Source organism: Arachis ipaensis, chromosome B02 (genome assembly GCF_000816755.2).
Source record: "Arachis ipaensis cultivar K30076 chromosome B02, Araip1.1, whole genome shotgun sequence".
In the NCBI taxonomy this organism is placed as follows: Eukaryota; Viridiplantae; Streptophyta; class Magnoliopsida; order Fabales; family Fabaceae; genus Arachis; species Arachis ipaensis.
The window spans coordinates 66,551,870-66,568,879 of NC_029786.2; the positions used below are offsets into that span (position 1 = coordinate 66,551,870).

The window sequence follows — 17,010 nt, forward strand, 5'->3', positions numbered from 1 at the left end:
TTATTATTTAATTTTAAAAATATTTTTAAACTCAAAGTATCATTAATTTGACTTAAATATTTTTAGTAAAATAAATTTTTAAATATAAAATCTTAAATAAATATAATAAATCATAAATAACTCATTATGTTAATTTTTAAAAATTCGAAATCTCACTTTTAATATGTTGAAACAAAAATTTTATTAATTATAAAATCTTTGAATTTTGTGACAAATAAATAACTTGTTACAAAATATTCTAAATTTTTGAATTATAACAATTTGCAACAAAACAACGATTCGATACGAAAGCCAATATAATTTGTAACAAAAAGAATCACGTTGTTACAAAATATTGAAATGTTTTGTAATAATTTTTTTTGTTGTTATAAAATATTCTTATTTTGTAACAATAACTAATTATTGTTACAAAAAATCATAATTTGTAATAATTTTAAATTTGATACAAATTTTTTGTTACAAATATTTCATTTTCTTGTGGTGATGGTTAGTTATAGCACACTGTGCACGGATGGTTGGATTAAAGCGAATCATATCAAATTTGTTGCATTTGCTGATTAATTTTTTTCATTTATGCTGTTTTTTTTTTGAGTTCATGTGATTGAATTTGTACTCTAGACACTATGCATGTTTAATTTTGTAAGAAAACTTCATACCTAACTGAAGTAGGCTTTTTTCTAGTGGATAATAGAAAAACTTTATTAACATGGGAGTCATTGCAACGGCAGCTAATTTTTAATCCATCTTGGTAAATGATGTTGTGTGTATCCAGAGCTTCGAATTGTTGGCTGTGTTTGCATTTATAGTCAGATGATAATGTGTGTTTCGTATCAAGACTTATGGTAGAATGTTTCCTGACAGGCAAGAAGCTGCTCTGACTTTAACTTGCTCAACAACATTTTAATGGGGAAAAAGGTAAGCAGTGTTTTGTATTAACAAAGTTTTGATTCTTTTTTATTTCTCATAATTTGTATTGTGTTTATTAATAGAAATTAGTGGAGACGCGATGTTCTCTATGCTACATCAACGGGATGATAACCCACTTGCAAGATAGTAATGCCGATGCGAAGCTAGCAGAGATCGATGCTATTGGGTTTGGCTTTGTGAAGCAGATTCCAAGCTGGGCAGTCAAGCAGACGATAATGATTCAATTAGCCAGGGCTTATGATGTGGAGACAGAGACACTTATAGTTGATGTCGGGAACATCACAGTTAGTGCTGAGTTAATAGGAAGGGCGTTAGAGATACCCTCCAATGGTCAGCTCCTTATCTTTAATTGTGAATTTGTTGTCATTTATTTTCGTGTGGGTTTTGCTCTTAGGTAGGGTTAAAATTATTCTATTTGCTTGCGCGACTTAAAGAGAAATCAAAGAGCAATTTAAAAAGAAGACAACAACTCAGCTGCGCGACTTCGTTTATGCCTGCCCTATGGACACAGAAGCAGATAGGATAAATTTTAGAAGGCACTTCATATTGGTGGTCTTAAAGATGTTCCTCTGTCTAACCAGCCAACAAACAATTTCTCCATGGCACATTCCTTCAATTTTTTGGATGTCTTAGATCCAAGCAAATTTAACTGGGCACATAAAACATTCAAGTGGCTCGGGAAGGCGATTGAAACACACTAAAACAAAAAGCTTGAAACTTGTGGTGGCTACATGTTTGCCCTAATGGTAAGTTTAAGTGTTTGTTTGTTTATTTAGCCCACTTGCGGTAATGCTGAACTAACAAACTGTACACCCTTTCCATCCAGCTATTGTACTTTCAGCGGCTAAGGCATGGTGACCTAGAGCGCTGTCGAGAACCAGAGCCATGGTTGACTGCATGGACTGCATCAGAACTTGAAAAGAAGGCAAGCAATGTGATTGATGAGGTACTAGGATGGATAATACATTCTCTATTATAATATAATCCAACTAAGACATTTATAATTTTCTACCTCGAATGTGGCTGTTGAAATTTAAAGTACGTGCAACATTAAAGTCATAGGCGGTTTAGATTAGATTATAACTTCTAGTGTTTAATTTTAATTGCACAACTTTAAAGTCATAGGCGGTTAAATTAGATTATAACTTCTTGTATTTAATTTTAATTGCACAACTGGAGGCACGCTCCTATAGAATTTGGATGTTTTATAGGTTCACATCAGTGTACTTGTATGTTGAACTAATTGAAGTTGGTATATGAAATTCTCGTTGAATGTACACAGGAATGTAAGGAGGCATCTGTTACAAATGTGGAATATAAGAAACTAACTGAAACACCATCAAGGACATGTGAATCAAAACTTCCTGGAAGCCCAACAGTGCCACCAAGGGTGAGTTCATCTTAGTGTCTACATGTGTTGGCATCATGAATTAATTACTCTGATCTCCTATTAATGTTGTTCGGGTTTGATGTCAAATATGGGTTTGCGCTGTGTTAGATGTTTTCGATGTTTATGTGTAATTTTATCTGGCTAAGATGTTGACCTAGTGAGATTTATGTTGTTATAGGAATCAACATAGCCTTTTTACGAATTGAATTTTCTATTGTCGTCATGGATTTGCATTCGAGTATATAACATAGCTGTTTCTTTCTAAAAGCATGGTAATTTGGTGGATATTCCATATTCAGGAAAGCAAGATAGGCACCCGAAGAAAGATACCGGTCATCAGAGCCAAATCCAGTAAAGGCAGCCGCAAAGCACGTGTTGCGAAGACGCGCAAGGAGAGGAGTGCAGTTGTTTCTGACTCCGACGACGATGACCGCGTGCCAGATCTTTGCACAAAGCACCGTTTATTTGATCACAGCTCAGGCCTGACAGGTGAGCAGCGAAATGAGGATGCCGAACAGTTTGATGCGCATCAGGTTGATCCAATTACACCTTCCACATCACTCGTGCAAGTTAACGAATATGATTTTGATAGGTAAGCTCTATCAGTTTACATCTGTTGTAGATATGTAATGGAGGTATCTTGATTTACGTGTGACTTCCATCCGAGTGCTATCTGAGTTGCCTTACTTTGTTGCTTTCGATGTAGAGAGTTTGATTTGAACTTCGTGCAGTGTCCAGAAGTCGAGGAGATATTGGTAAAAGTTAAACAGAAGAAATACACCAAGCCATTGGAAATGGAACCCCTGAAGACTGTGTTGCCGAATAAGTCACAGTGCCAGACCCCGAGTCCCGGAAGGCCTAGTTTCTCACTGGGCTTGACACAGCTTGAGAAGCCACCGACCACACCCCCAATCACATCAGTACATCCAAGTCTTAGGGGTGTTAAGCTAGGAGAGGATATGGAAGACATGGTCCATGGTTGGATTCTGAACTCTTCCCTTAACAAAGAAGAGCTGTTGACAGCCTACGAAGGTAGGCCATATCTTCGGCTGTTGAGGAAGGATCTATGTACTTTGAAAGCACGTGGTTGGGTTACCAGAAACGTAAGTGCTTAATGTCGATGTTTTAGTTTCACTTATTGCATTCTTCGTACACTTTATATCATGATTTTCGATTTTGCACCGCAGATCATTCAATGAATGTGTTACGCATTCAATGATGCACAGTCCGAGAGATTCAAACGTGATTTCTACTGTGTCTGTCCGGACATATTGGTATGAATAATATACTATTTTCGCAACTTATGGTCGACACTTTATAACTGATTGATGCTCTGACAATAGGAAACAGTCATGCAACCGCACAACCTCGAATCATTCCATAACGCGCCAGAAGCGGTGTATGAGGGCTTGGGTCCAAACTTTGGAGATGATTCCAGATTCTTTAACAAAGTGGATGCAGTAAAAAGAAAATGGGTTAGACATTGATGTATTTAACATGTTGCATGATACAGCATATTTAGACGAGAATGTTTTTGTCCGTGTCAATTACTCTGCACATTTTGCTAGGTGTTTGTTGCATATGTAGGACAATTCTTGATGTTTTTCCCTGATCGACCTATTGAGTAGTACTTGTTGAATAGAAGGCATCATAATTAGGACGGGTGATGTATCGCCTGTTGGTGCTCGTAGATTGGGATGATTGTTTCACTTGTGTAGGATTTGATCTCTTTGTGCTTCATGGTACAAATACGGTTAATTTTTGACACTGTTGTGATGCATGAATTTTTGTGACAGTGATTTATTCCGATGTGTTCAAGAGGATACTGGTGGCTGTATGCATTTGAAGTGGCAAGGAAAAGGATTGTGGTCATCGATAGTCTTCATGATGAGGCACATGACGATGAAAGGAAGAAACTAGATTCATATGCGGTAAGATCAAACACTTCCTTAAGCATTATTCATGAATACATGAACCACTTTAAACATATGCTGATGAGAGACTGCTGAGTGATTTTCAGGGATGGCTAATTGAAGACATGGCTAAGGTGGCCATCCCGACATATGACCGGAGTCCAAACGGCCCAATGTGTGCCTATGCCAAAGTCCCCATGCAACCAAACGGGTAAGTAGTTCAAACCAACAAACCCAATAGGTGATTACTTCGCAAGTGGGTTTAGCATAACCATTTTGTTGATGGCATCGGTTTTACTTGATTATCTAGTTGGGACTGTGGTATCTATGCCATCAAATTCATGGAGACATGGAATGAAGATTGTAATATAGATGAATGGAATGATGTAAGTTAACATGTCGGTCTATATTTTGGTTATTTTTACCATCTCATGTTAATTTGAAACATTAAATAACGTGCTGATATTTTTAAACACTACATAGGAAATGCTTCTATCAATGAGATGTGAGCTGATGTTAGATATTGTCATGGGAGCCCATAATGAATCAATCCAGGTTGTGCGATCTTTCTTGGAGCAGAACAACGGATGTGTTCACCGCAACCGTCAAAGAAACAAGAAAAAGGTGGTTAAATCACCATTCACAGCACCAAGCACAAGGTCATTGATGGAAAGAGTAGGACAATTACCTGTGAGGAAGACTCGGAAAAGGAGAATGCGATAGTTGTACTTAGTTTTCAAACAATACTCTCAAATCTTCTTAGCTACTTTTTGTGTCTATGGATTGGAGTTTTGTTACAACAGAGTTGCTAAATTATCATGGCAAAATCTATTTACATGGTTTATTTCTATTGCAAAGCATTTTATTTTCTTGCATGTAGTTAACGATTCCTAAAAGCTCTGAGTAAGGAACAACACAGGTATTAACTGCATCTATCAACACACAAGGTGAATCACAACTGAAAACTGAAATAACCATCCACTCATATAATAAATCGAACATCCATCTTGTATTCTGTGTACCTAATAAGACACAATTCCTTAGTATTAAGAATAACCATCTGGAACCTATAGAAATAACCATCCGTTAACCTACTAACCTGAACATCCGCGATATAATTCTTGTAACTACTAAAACACCATTCGTAATACACTTAAAAAAATCCATTCGTAATCCACACTAAAAAACCATACTGGCACAAATAGAAATAACCATCCACTAACCTAACGAAGCGAACATCCGCATTAGAAAGAATTACTTGTGAGGAAAACCCGGAAAAGGAGAATGCGATAGCTGTACTTAGCTTTCAAACAATACTCTTAAATCTTCTTAGATACTTTTTGTGTCTATGGTTTTGAGTTTTCTTACAACAGAGTTGCTAAATTATCATGGCAAAATCTATTTACATGGTTTATTTCTATTGCAAAGCATTTTATTTTCTTGCATGTAGTTAACGATTCCTAAAAGCTCTGAGTAAGGAACAACACAGGTATTAACTGCATCTATCAACACACAAGGTGAATCACAACTGAAAACTGAAATAACCATCCACTCATATAATAAATCGAACATCCATCTTGTATTCTGTGTACCTAATAAGACACAATTCCTTAGTATTAAGAATAACCATCTGGAACCTATAGAAATAACCATCCGTTAACCTACTAACCTGAACATCCGCGATATAATTCTTGTAACTACTAAAACACCATTCGTAATACACTTAAAAAAATCCATTCGTAATCCACTCTAAAAAACCATATTGGTAGAAATATAAATAACCATCCACTAACCTAATGAAACGAACATCCGCATTATAACTATTGTAACTAATAACTTGCCATTCGGAATCCAAACAAAAAGTAACCATCCACTAACATAATGAAACAAACATCCACATTATCACTATTGTAACTAATAAACTGTCATTCGGAATCCACACTACAAGTAACCATCCACTAACCTATTGCAGCGAACATCCACATTATAACTCATGTAACTAATAACATGCCATCCGTAATCCACACTAAAAGTAACCATCAAGTAACCTATTGATTTGTAAAACACGCTAAATAATGATCTGGACACAAATAGAAATAACCATCCGCAAACCTACTAAACCGAACATCCGCATTATAATTCATGTAATTAATAACACACCCTTCATAATCCGTACTATAAATAACCATCCGGATATCACAAAAAAAAACTAACCATCCACTAGCCTAAGGAATTGAACATCCATATGGTATGACATTTAAATAATCAAAGACAAATTGCTAATCCGATTAGAAGTAACCATCCAAACACCAGAAAAATAACCATCGATAACCATAGTAAAGCGAACATCCTAGACATGCCAGTCGAAGCTGTAAGCACACAAAATCCGAACGAAATACCAATTTCATAATTTTCTTAGCATAGACAACCCAAACAAAGAAAATGTCCATGAAACATACATATTGAGTTGTAAGACCTAACAAAAGGGACCTCTAATATAACATAATAGATGCTGTATCATAAACAATCTAGGTATTGTCGAAGGAGTTTAACAGCGACATGAATCCACCAAGTCCTTGCGTAGCAATCTGCTGAGCGGAAGCCTCCGAATCTTGATTTGCAGTAGATTCTAAACGATTATCCTGAAACAAACAAGCTCAATCAAAAGCAACTCAATATCGACATAATAAAAACCGTTGTAAAAGTGAAGTTCAAATTAAATTGGTATACATACGTTGCGTAAACTCTTCCGCTTTCTCTGCATGGATTTTTTGATTGATTTATCCAACTCATATCCTAGCCTTTTGCCTTTTGGACGACCCTTAGTGGTTACCTTTGATGGGGCCTGAATGTCCGCTGTGCCAAAAATGGTTGAAGGGACTGTGACGATGCTATTGTGTGCAGTAGGGACGGTGTTATTTTGCATCCTGCCACGGTAATCTACTAGCTTGGCCCTTGTATCCTCCAGAACATTATGCAGATGTCTGCCTCATCATCACAATCCACGAATTCCTACGCAACGTTGTAGAAATGTGCACACAACCCTTTAAATATGTTGTGGCTTTCATCTGAACGTCTAACGTCGTGGCTACTCTTAATGTAGGTGTGCTTGTGCTTTATGTTATTGCTCCAATGAGGTAAAACATAGCAGGAAGGAACCTCATTAACTTTGTAAGATGAAAGTACTACAAGACAGTGGCAACATAATATACCTGCACTTTCAAACAAGTTGCAATCACATCGAACCTTGTGAGTCGAACGGTGAAAATGGACGTCAAACGTAACATAACGGGTCGTTTGATAGACTAGTATTTCCTCTTCCACCTTTACCCAAGCCGAGTCACCCTGTTCATCCATGGCACGAATAGTGCAATCAGCCTTCTTGCCAAATTCCATTTGGACATCTCTAAACATCTCGTTGGTATACTCTTTTTGAAATCGTCTCTCGATGGCTGATCTAGTTGAACATGGGATTAGACCTCTCGAGTCTGCAGCATCGTCCTCCAATTCCTTCTGCTCCTTCGTTCCTAGGACATTGTCGAACTCGTGGACGAACTGGACCAAACTAGTCTTACAATTTAAGTATCCACCAAAGAATGAATGCATCCCCTCACTCCTCTGCGTACTCCTCATGGAAGCCCAGAATTGACCATTGAAAAAGATAGGCACCCACATGTGTCGGTCCTCAAACAGATCTAAAACAGAAATAAACCTACCAAAAACAAAACCATGCATAAGAACTTTTTCCAAAACAGATAGAACACAACAACATCTAAGCACCTCCGGCAAATGATTTTCCTAAAAAGACACAAACCTGATAGCCATCTGTTGTGATGTAAGTTGAAGTCATCAATGAACTCAGCCCAATGATCCTCGAAATCCTCAACTGACTTAGAGTTCCATATAATGTGATTCAACTCAGCATTCAACTCTTTAAACCTAGAATAACTGATGAGAGAACTTTTGCGTGGTCTAGAAATTTGCGGATAAATCCTCGTTGCAAGTATAGTTTCTAAACCTTCAAAAGTCCTTTCATACAAACGTTTTGGTTGTCACAAGTAACAAACCCCTAAATAAATTGATAACCGAAGTATTCAAACCTCGGGTCGTCTTCTCAAAGAATTGCAGGAAAGTATGTTCTTATTATTGGTTATGGAGATTGTAAATCGGGGTTTTGAAGATAAGGAACAAGTAATTTAAATTGCAATTAAAATAAGTAAATGACTGTAAAATAAATAAATAACTGTAAAATAAACTTTTGGCAAGGTATGAGAAATTAGAGGTCCTATCCTAGCTATCCTTATCAATGATGATGAAAATTGAATCTTAATTCCACTTTGTTAACCTTTACTAAGGCAAAGGAAGGTCAAGGGATTAATTGGTTTGATCTTTGGATCCTATTTATTTCTTGAGAAAAGACTGGGATTATTGAAGTTCAATTCAATTAGCAAAGATAACAATTATCGATCATATTTGAGTTTGATAACTCCTGAGTTATTAATTTCTTAACCAAGACCAAAAGGAGAAAAGTAAATCTACTGGAATAAAAATGCCTTCAGATGGGAATAACAATAATGTAAATAAAAGAAAAGCAATAATAAACTGAAATACCTCAAATAATATTAATTCAAAGAGTAATCTGTAACATAGAAGAATTCATAAATAAAATTGGGAAAATAATAAAAAAGAATATTGAACCTGGGATTGAGAGTCACTCCTAAAACTAAGAGAAATCCTAAATCCTAATCCTAAGAGAGAGGAGAGAACCTCTCTCTCTAAAAACTACATCTAAATCCTAATAATTGTGAATATGAAAGCTTATTCATGAATGGATATATTTTCCCACTTTATAGCCTCTAATCTGTGTGTTCTGGGCTGAAAACTGGGTCGAAAAAAGCCTAGAAATCACTGGAGAGAAGAAATCTGCCACGCTGGTTTTTCGCTACTGCAACGCGTCCGCGTGGATCACGCAACCACGTCGCCTAGCGTGAGGGCAACTATGGCATATTATATATCAAATCGAAGCCCCGGACATTAGCTTTCCAACGCAACTGAAACCGCATCGTTTGGACCTCTGTAGCTAAAGTTATAGCCGTTTGAGTGCGAAGAGGTCAGGCTGGACAGCTTAGTAATTTCTCCAACTTCTTGTATTCCTTCCACTTTTGCATGCTTCCTTTCCATCCTCTAGGCCATTCCTGCCCTGTAATATCTGAAAACACTTAACATACATATCAAGGCATCTAATGGTGATAAGAGAGGATTAATATTAGCAATATAAAGGCCAAAGAAGCATGTTTTCAATCATAGCACAAAATCAGGAAGGAAAATGTGAAACTATGCAATTAGTATTAATAAATGGGTAAAGAGTTGATAAAAACCACTCAACTAAGCATAAGATAAACCATAAAATAGTGGTTTATCAATAACCTCCAAGCTTGTTGTGTATCTTTTTTGTTATATGCCAAATGCACCATCAGTGTCGTGTATTGGGCAGGACCTTCTTAATTGCACCAAACATAGACTTGCATTGGTCTGTGATGATGCCCTTCAGTGCCGTTACCATGCACTCCAGCCATTGGGTGAACACCCACTCAAAACTCAGGATCTCCTCACTGCCTAGCAGAGTGCAGCCTAGCAAAGTAGACTTACCATGGTAGTTCACACCAATGAAAGCAGCGAACGGCAATCCATGCCTAAAGGACGAACAACTATATTTAGAAACATGAAACTAATAACAAATAATAAAATAATTAAACAATGTGAACTTAAATACATTTTACCAGTTCGTGCTGTATGTGGTAACAAATGAGACCACGTCTCCATAGTATTCATAAGATGCCCTACACCTTGCATCCACCCAAACTGCACTCGTAAACTTGTTATCCTCATTTATATTCACTACGTAAAAGTAGTTCGGATTCAACTCCTTCATTCGCATGAAGTAGTTCAGCATCTCCTTGACATCTGTGTTGACATTTGTGGATCGGAGTCTTAATGAAATGTAATTCCTGACGTCCTTCTCTGAGAAGCCCAAGTTCAAAGGCCCACCAACTTCATTGGCTAATGCTAGAAAGGTCTTGTTGGGTCGAATGCCCGCCTCATCATTAACCTTAATGATACACTTCACATGCATTGTTAACTCCCTGTTCTCGTGGTAGTGCACCGCCTTCTTAGTTGAACATGGGTGCGAGTGATTTAGTTCAACCTTCAACAAGATCCAATCATGATTTTCCCTGTCGAATTTTGTATATATTCTTGCTCTGCATCCCACACCTGCCATTGTGTTCTTCCGTCTGGGTGCCTTGACACGAGATGCCCAGAAACCCTCCCGATTGCAATGGATAGATTGGTTGATCGGTTGCTTTGTCATCCTATCAAAATTTGTGGCCCGTATCTTACTTATGAAACCAACTTTTTTTGCATGGGTCGCATAAAAATCATGGGCCAACTTCAAATACTCAAACCGCATTCCAACTATCGGTATTTTATCGTCAGGAAGGCAACTATGGTCTGGTAACTGCAAATCAGTTCAAAATAGACATCATTTCAGGCACACGATGATTAATGGTCTATTCAAACATGCGGTTAACGAAAAAACAACAATAAAATAGAGTCCAAACCTCATCAACAAGTTCCATGTCATCACATCCCAACTCAGTAATTTCTGTACATTCTATGCCCTACAATCAAACATTCAGAACGTAAGTAGATACTATAATAAAATATCAAGTAAATAGATTTTATTAATACTATATCCAAAAATATGATATTAAAATTTATTAATATGCATGAATTAAACGAATTCAGAACAATGAAATTATACTCATACAAAGTGTACCTAATTAGTTAGTATTGTGTTAATTATTTATATAGAGAATGTATAAATCAACCACATATCAAGTATCACTACACAAACTAAAATAGAGTCTTCTACTATCATGTAAAAAGTCTCGTTATTAGCTCCTATAATTTTCTTCCATATTTATCCAAATTTGTTAGTGCATGCATGGTTTGATAGCATACAGATGGGGATTGTAACAATTTTAGTCGCAACCATGGGCAAGATTTTCTTATTTAACACTATACATATATTCAAAATATGTCAGGGTAACCTATTAAAGAGGTATTGTAACAATTCATCATATCTAGTAAATAAATTTCTAACTTCATCTCCTTTATAACTTGTCACATGGTTCATTGTAACTAGTTATAAAAACTTAACAAGAACCCAATCTGTAACAAGTAAGTAGTAACAACTAACTGGTACATTGTATCATAACATTCCACCATTCTAAATATGTATTTGTTTTCTCTTTTTAGGTAGAAAAAATTCAAACTAATCCTTTCACGGGATCATCCACTTATATATTACACTTTAACTAATAACCACATGAATGGACAAGAACACCATCCAAATTATTCTGTTTGTAACAAAATATCATAAGGGATTAAGAATGTTGATCTTTTAATAACCATCTAATTTATATAAAAATAAATATACGTCTAAAAGAAACAAGATACATTGTTTACCTTGTCCAACTATTCACTTTCTCCGTCGAACAACTCGCCAGTGAAAGAATCTGGCACGAGACAACTCGGTTCAACGGAATTATGCTCCATTAAAATGACTGTGATAGGTGGAGGTCTTGGGCTGCAGGGACTGCAATGGTGGAGGCCTTGGGCTGCAGGAGCTGCACAGGACGTGATCGCGGTGACCTTTGCCGGGCTGCACGGTGCACGGGTTGACGGGTGTGGTGAAAAAATTTTTTTTCCCACTTGGGGGGCTAGTAGGACGTTGGCACAGGGGGGAAGCGTGGGTTGTGGGTGGGCTGGGAAGTGAGCCTTCTTTGTTGGGAATATGGAATGAGGATATGAAAGGTGTTACAGTTTCCGATTTCAAAAATATGATATTTTAAATTTTAAAAAATAGTTATTATTATAATTAAATTAATTACATCATTAATTAAATTTATGAGTAATTTACATTTGTAACCCCATTGTTCATATTGTTCACTAGGATTATTGTTTCCCTATACTTTTTCTTTTCAATATTCACACCGTTTAAAATATCAAATAGAATCAAATCATTTTCTTTAAAGCTAAGCTTCTTTCTATTTCAATAAAATTAGCCCGTTTTAAATCTTTTTCTTTCGAAATTAAAGAAAATTCATTTCTTCATTCAAACTTTACAAAATCCTCTGACCATACTCGTTTAACATTTAATACTAACCAAAATCACCTTCTTACGTATTTTTACCAGCTCGTCATCAGCACATATTCACCATCATACTAATACCAAAATCAGTTACCATCCACTTCCATAACCATAAATTCCAGCATCAAACATAATCTCATAATCTCTGGCCATTAGAACTGACGTGCCATGCCCAGAACCCCAAGTGGCACGCCCATTATGAAAATAAAGCTGGCGTGCCACGCCTTCGATGTCAAGTGGCACGCCCAGATTTTGTAATGCTGAAATAATGGTATTTGTTTACCCCCATTTTTAACGTCCACCCTAGAGTGTTATATATCGTTGGAAAGCTCTTGATGTCAGCTTTCCAACGCCATCAAGATCACATTATTTGGACCTCTACAACTCAAGTTATATTCCTTTGAAGATGAAGAGGTCAGGCTGGTAACTCTGCAGTGACGTATTTTGCTCCCTGTGTTTTTAGGGTCAATATCTTCCTCAATTCTAGTGTCCATAATAAAGTGTTATATATGGTTGGAAAGCTTTACATGTCTACTTTCTAATGGCACTAGAATCATCTCATTTGGAGTTGTGTAGCTCAAAATATTTTCATTTGAATGAGAGAAGGTCAGGTTGGCATATGCCCCGGCATGCCACGCCCATAGTGGGGATCAAAATCACTCCTTTGGAACTTAAGCCTGGTGTGCCACGCCCGAAACACCAAGTGGCACGCCCTCTTTGAGATCTTGGCTTCAGAAACTTGGCGTGCCATGCCCAGAGCTCCAAGTGGCACGCCCATATAAAATTCTTCAACCTTCTTTGCTGGAATGTTGGCTTGGCGTGCCACGCCCAGAGCTTCAAGTGGCATGCCCATTGTTGAAAGTTGGTTCAAAAGCTTGGCGTGCCACGTCCAGAGCTTCAAGTGGCACGCCTAGCTTCACACACCCATCCTTATTTGTTGTTTTCCTTCCCCTTTTGTTGCTCTTTTCACCTGAAATTCAGCACAAACCCATTTCAAAGCAATGTACCATAATATATATCATTTGGTTCATGAAATTGCATTGATTCAATGAGATTATACTCTTTTTATGATTCTTTTATATAAGAAAAAGGGTACACGATGCGCAGCCATCAGTCGGCTAACAGCATTAATTAATAGACAATCATGCATGTAAAACTCAGAGTATGCAGTGAAGCATAGTCAGTCCATTCCCAAGGCTCTAACAGGAATGAACTGCTCTGATACCATAATGTAAGACCTTAACTTTCAGCACGTCATGATCGTACCAAAAGTAAGGCATTACTGACCTGTTTTCCGTATTTACTATTTAATACTGAGCCTTTAGTTCGATTTCGCATTTCAATTTTTAAGAAAAAGCCGAAAAGTTTTGTTTCTATTAATTAAAATCATATATAAAAAATATCCAAGCAATACTAGTCACATAATTAGTAAGAATAATAAATATCATACAAAAGAATTCAAATCAAACTCAGATACAACTCCTATCCCTCTGTATAAAATAAAATCTTAACTAACAAAGGCGAGAAAATTCTATGAAAGCAACTCAACTTATAACTTAACTCAAATAAAACTAATAACCGTCCGCAACTTCAAGATGAGTCTTCGAACCTGTGTCACTGAAAGGGTGAAAGATTTTGGGGTGAGAACAAACCACGCGTTCTCAGTAGGGAATGGGAATGTCGTAAGAGTAATGAAATAAAATGCAAATAATTAACTTTACTCAATAAAACTATATTTTTGTCAAACCTTTTGAAAATACTTTTTACTATTGCTTTATATAATTAATTACCTTCTTTAAATTTCTGAACTTAAGACAAATCTCAATCACAACCTCAGTTCTCAGTCACCTCAATACACAAACTAATAGCACAGAAAACAGATCAACACACAAATAAATAACAATAAGACAAACATCACAATCACATAGAGACAAGATAAGCAAACACAATCAAATGCAAATGTGCAAACAATGATGATGCATGTCTATCCCTAACGCAGGCCATGAGCTCATGTATCGGTTGCCTACCCGCTCCCGATATTACCTGGGCATGAGTCCCACATATGCCTTTCTAGATGCATACAGTGTGCTTATAAGTCGTACGGCTAGGCCGCATACAGTGTGACTTTCCAAACCAATAAGCATACATCTGAAAAACAATTCTCAGTGTGTGGGCGTCCCCACTTTACATTTGACACTAAGGCCCAAAGAATGTCACATCTGCTCTCCTGTGGCAGTCATTTTATTAATTAATATATTTCTTTAATCTTTGTTCTCTGCTCTCCTATGACAGAGATCCTTTTAGTTAATATATTCTTTAATCTTTATTCTCTGCTCTTTTGTGGCAGAGATTCCTTTAATTATCTTTTTTTTCTTTACTTTTCGTTCTTCTTCTTCTTTTCTTTCTTATCAAACCAAACTCAAAACATAACTTAAAGCAAAATCCCTTCTCAAAAGATTGAGTTTAAAACATTATACTTTTCTTGATAAATTGGTTTGAAAACAAAACTCTTTTTGTAATAAATCGAAATCAACTAATATTCTTAAATTAAATTTGCTTTTAAATAACACTTTAAATAAAGTCTTAGAGTTTTATAAAAATTTGGCAGCATTTCCTCTAAAGTCCGGACTTTGCCATCTTTCAAAGGTCCCAACCTAACTACCTTTCAAATCCTTTTCAAAACATTTCTAAGTAACAAATCATTTTCAATATTCACACTGTTCAAGATATCAAATAAAATCAAATCATTTTCTTTAAAACTAAGCCTCTTTCTATTTCAATAAAATTAGCCCGTTTCAAATCTTTTGCTTTCGAAATTAAAGGAAATTCATTTCTTCATTCAAACTTTACAAACCCCTCCGACCATACTCGTTTAACATTTAAAACTAACTAAAATCACCTTCTTGCATATTTTTACCAGCCCTTCATCAGCACCTATTCACCATCATACTAATAGCAAAATCAGTTACCATCCACTTCTGTAACCATAAATTCCAGCATGAAACACAATCTCAATTCCAACCCAATTCATAAACTCAAATCACATTTCAATTTAACAAGCAACACCAAATTGACCAACACTCACAATTACAATCAATTTCCATCAATTAGACACACCAAACACGTGTAAATTATTTGCAATTACTCAATAAGCTTTTTGGCATTTTTAAATTAAAAACTTGTAATTTTAAAAACGAAATCCCTTACCTCCGTATGAAATCAAAATCAACGAAATCTCTGGAAAAACTTTCTGATTGAGCTGCTGAAGAGAAAAGCGTCAGAAATCATCTGTGCCTCCTAGAACTCCAGTTAGCCGAACTTCAGGGGAAGGGCAGCTACGTTACCGTTAATTTCTACCAGACAAGAATAACACCAACATAAAGAGGAGGAGGATACGAACACTTTTACCAGATTAGATTTTTAATTGGAGTTATAAATCACAAAAAATCAAAGTCAAAAGTTCAGAGGTTCCATAGTTTCTCACGTTTCCTTTCTCTCTCGGTTCTTCCTTTTTCTTTTCTTTCTAAGGGTGGTTCAGTCAAGAGGAAGAGCAAATGTGATTTGTGATTTTAAGTCATGCATTATGTGTCAAGATAACACATATATACGAGCCACGTTTTTCTTTCTTTTCCTTGTTTTTTTTAATGGCTTCACCAAAAAAATGAATGATACTATGGCAATAATGATTATGAATGGTGATTTAATGAATAACCATAAAATTAGAGACTTTATGCATACATATATATTTCTTGGGAATATATATATATACTCGTATTAATATATATAATGTAATAATAATAACAATAATAATAATAATAATAATAATAATAACAATAATCAATTTAAATGTGTGCTTATCAAAATAATTTTTAATAAATAATTTAAATTTATAAAATAAGTTATAATTAAATTAAACTTCAATAATAATCAAATTCTATTTAATTATTTTTATTAAAATAATTTTTTTAAAAATAAAATCTCAACAAACGTAATAACTCATAAATAACTAATTATTTAATTTGCAAAAATCCAGAGTCTTACACAATCAAACCCTAATTATAAAATTAAACACACAAAACTTTAACCCTAACACTTTTATCCCACCGCCATTTTTCCCTCCTAAAACACTCAGCCACTCATTGAGAAAGAAAGAAGGAAAGAAAGAAAGAAAGAAAGAAAAGGGAGAAAGAGAGAGAACCATCAGAGGCGAGGAGAGAAAGAGGGGGGAAGAAGCAGCGCCGACGAGGAACCTGCGCCACCACCGCACCGCGCCACGTCTTGGAGTTAGCCGTCGAACCACGTGTCGCTGCCATCCCTGCGTTGCTGATGAGCGGATAATTTATACCCTTTTTGACATTATTTTTACTTAGTTTTTAGTATGTTATAGTTATTTTTTATTATATTTTTATTAGTTTTTATGCAAAAATCACATTTCTAGACTTTACTATGATTTTGTGTATTTTTCTGTAATTTCAGGTATTTTCTAGCTGAAATTGAGGGACCTGAGCAAAAATCTGATTCAGAGGCTGAAAAAGGACTGCAGATGCTGTTGGATTCTGACCCTC

General features: G+C 36.0%; 1 protein-coding gene across 1 annotated transcript; it reads right to left on the minus strand.

The window, feature by feature from the left end:
- LOC107627325 (protein FAR1-RELATED SEQUENCE 5-like) lies at positions 6,759-16,758 on the minus strand. Its single transcript, XM_016330170.1, has 8 exons — positions 16,696-16,758; positions 10,851-10,910; positions 10,011-10,747; positions 9,728-9,923; positions 8,045-8,120; positions 7,274-7,925; positions 6,965-7,214; positions 6,759-6,872 (listed from the first exon to the last, which is right to left on the minus strand). The coding sequence occupies exons 1-8, from the start codon at positions 16,756-16,758 to the stop codon at positions 6,759-6,761; spliced, it is 2,148 nt and encodes a 715-aa protein (XP_016185656.1).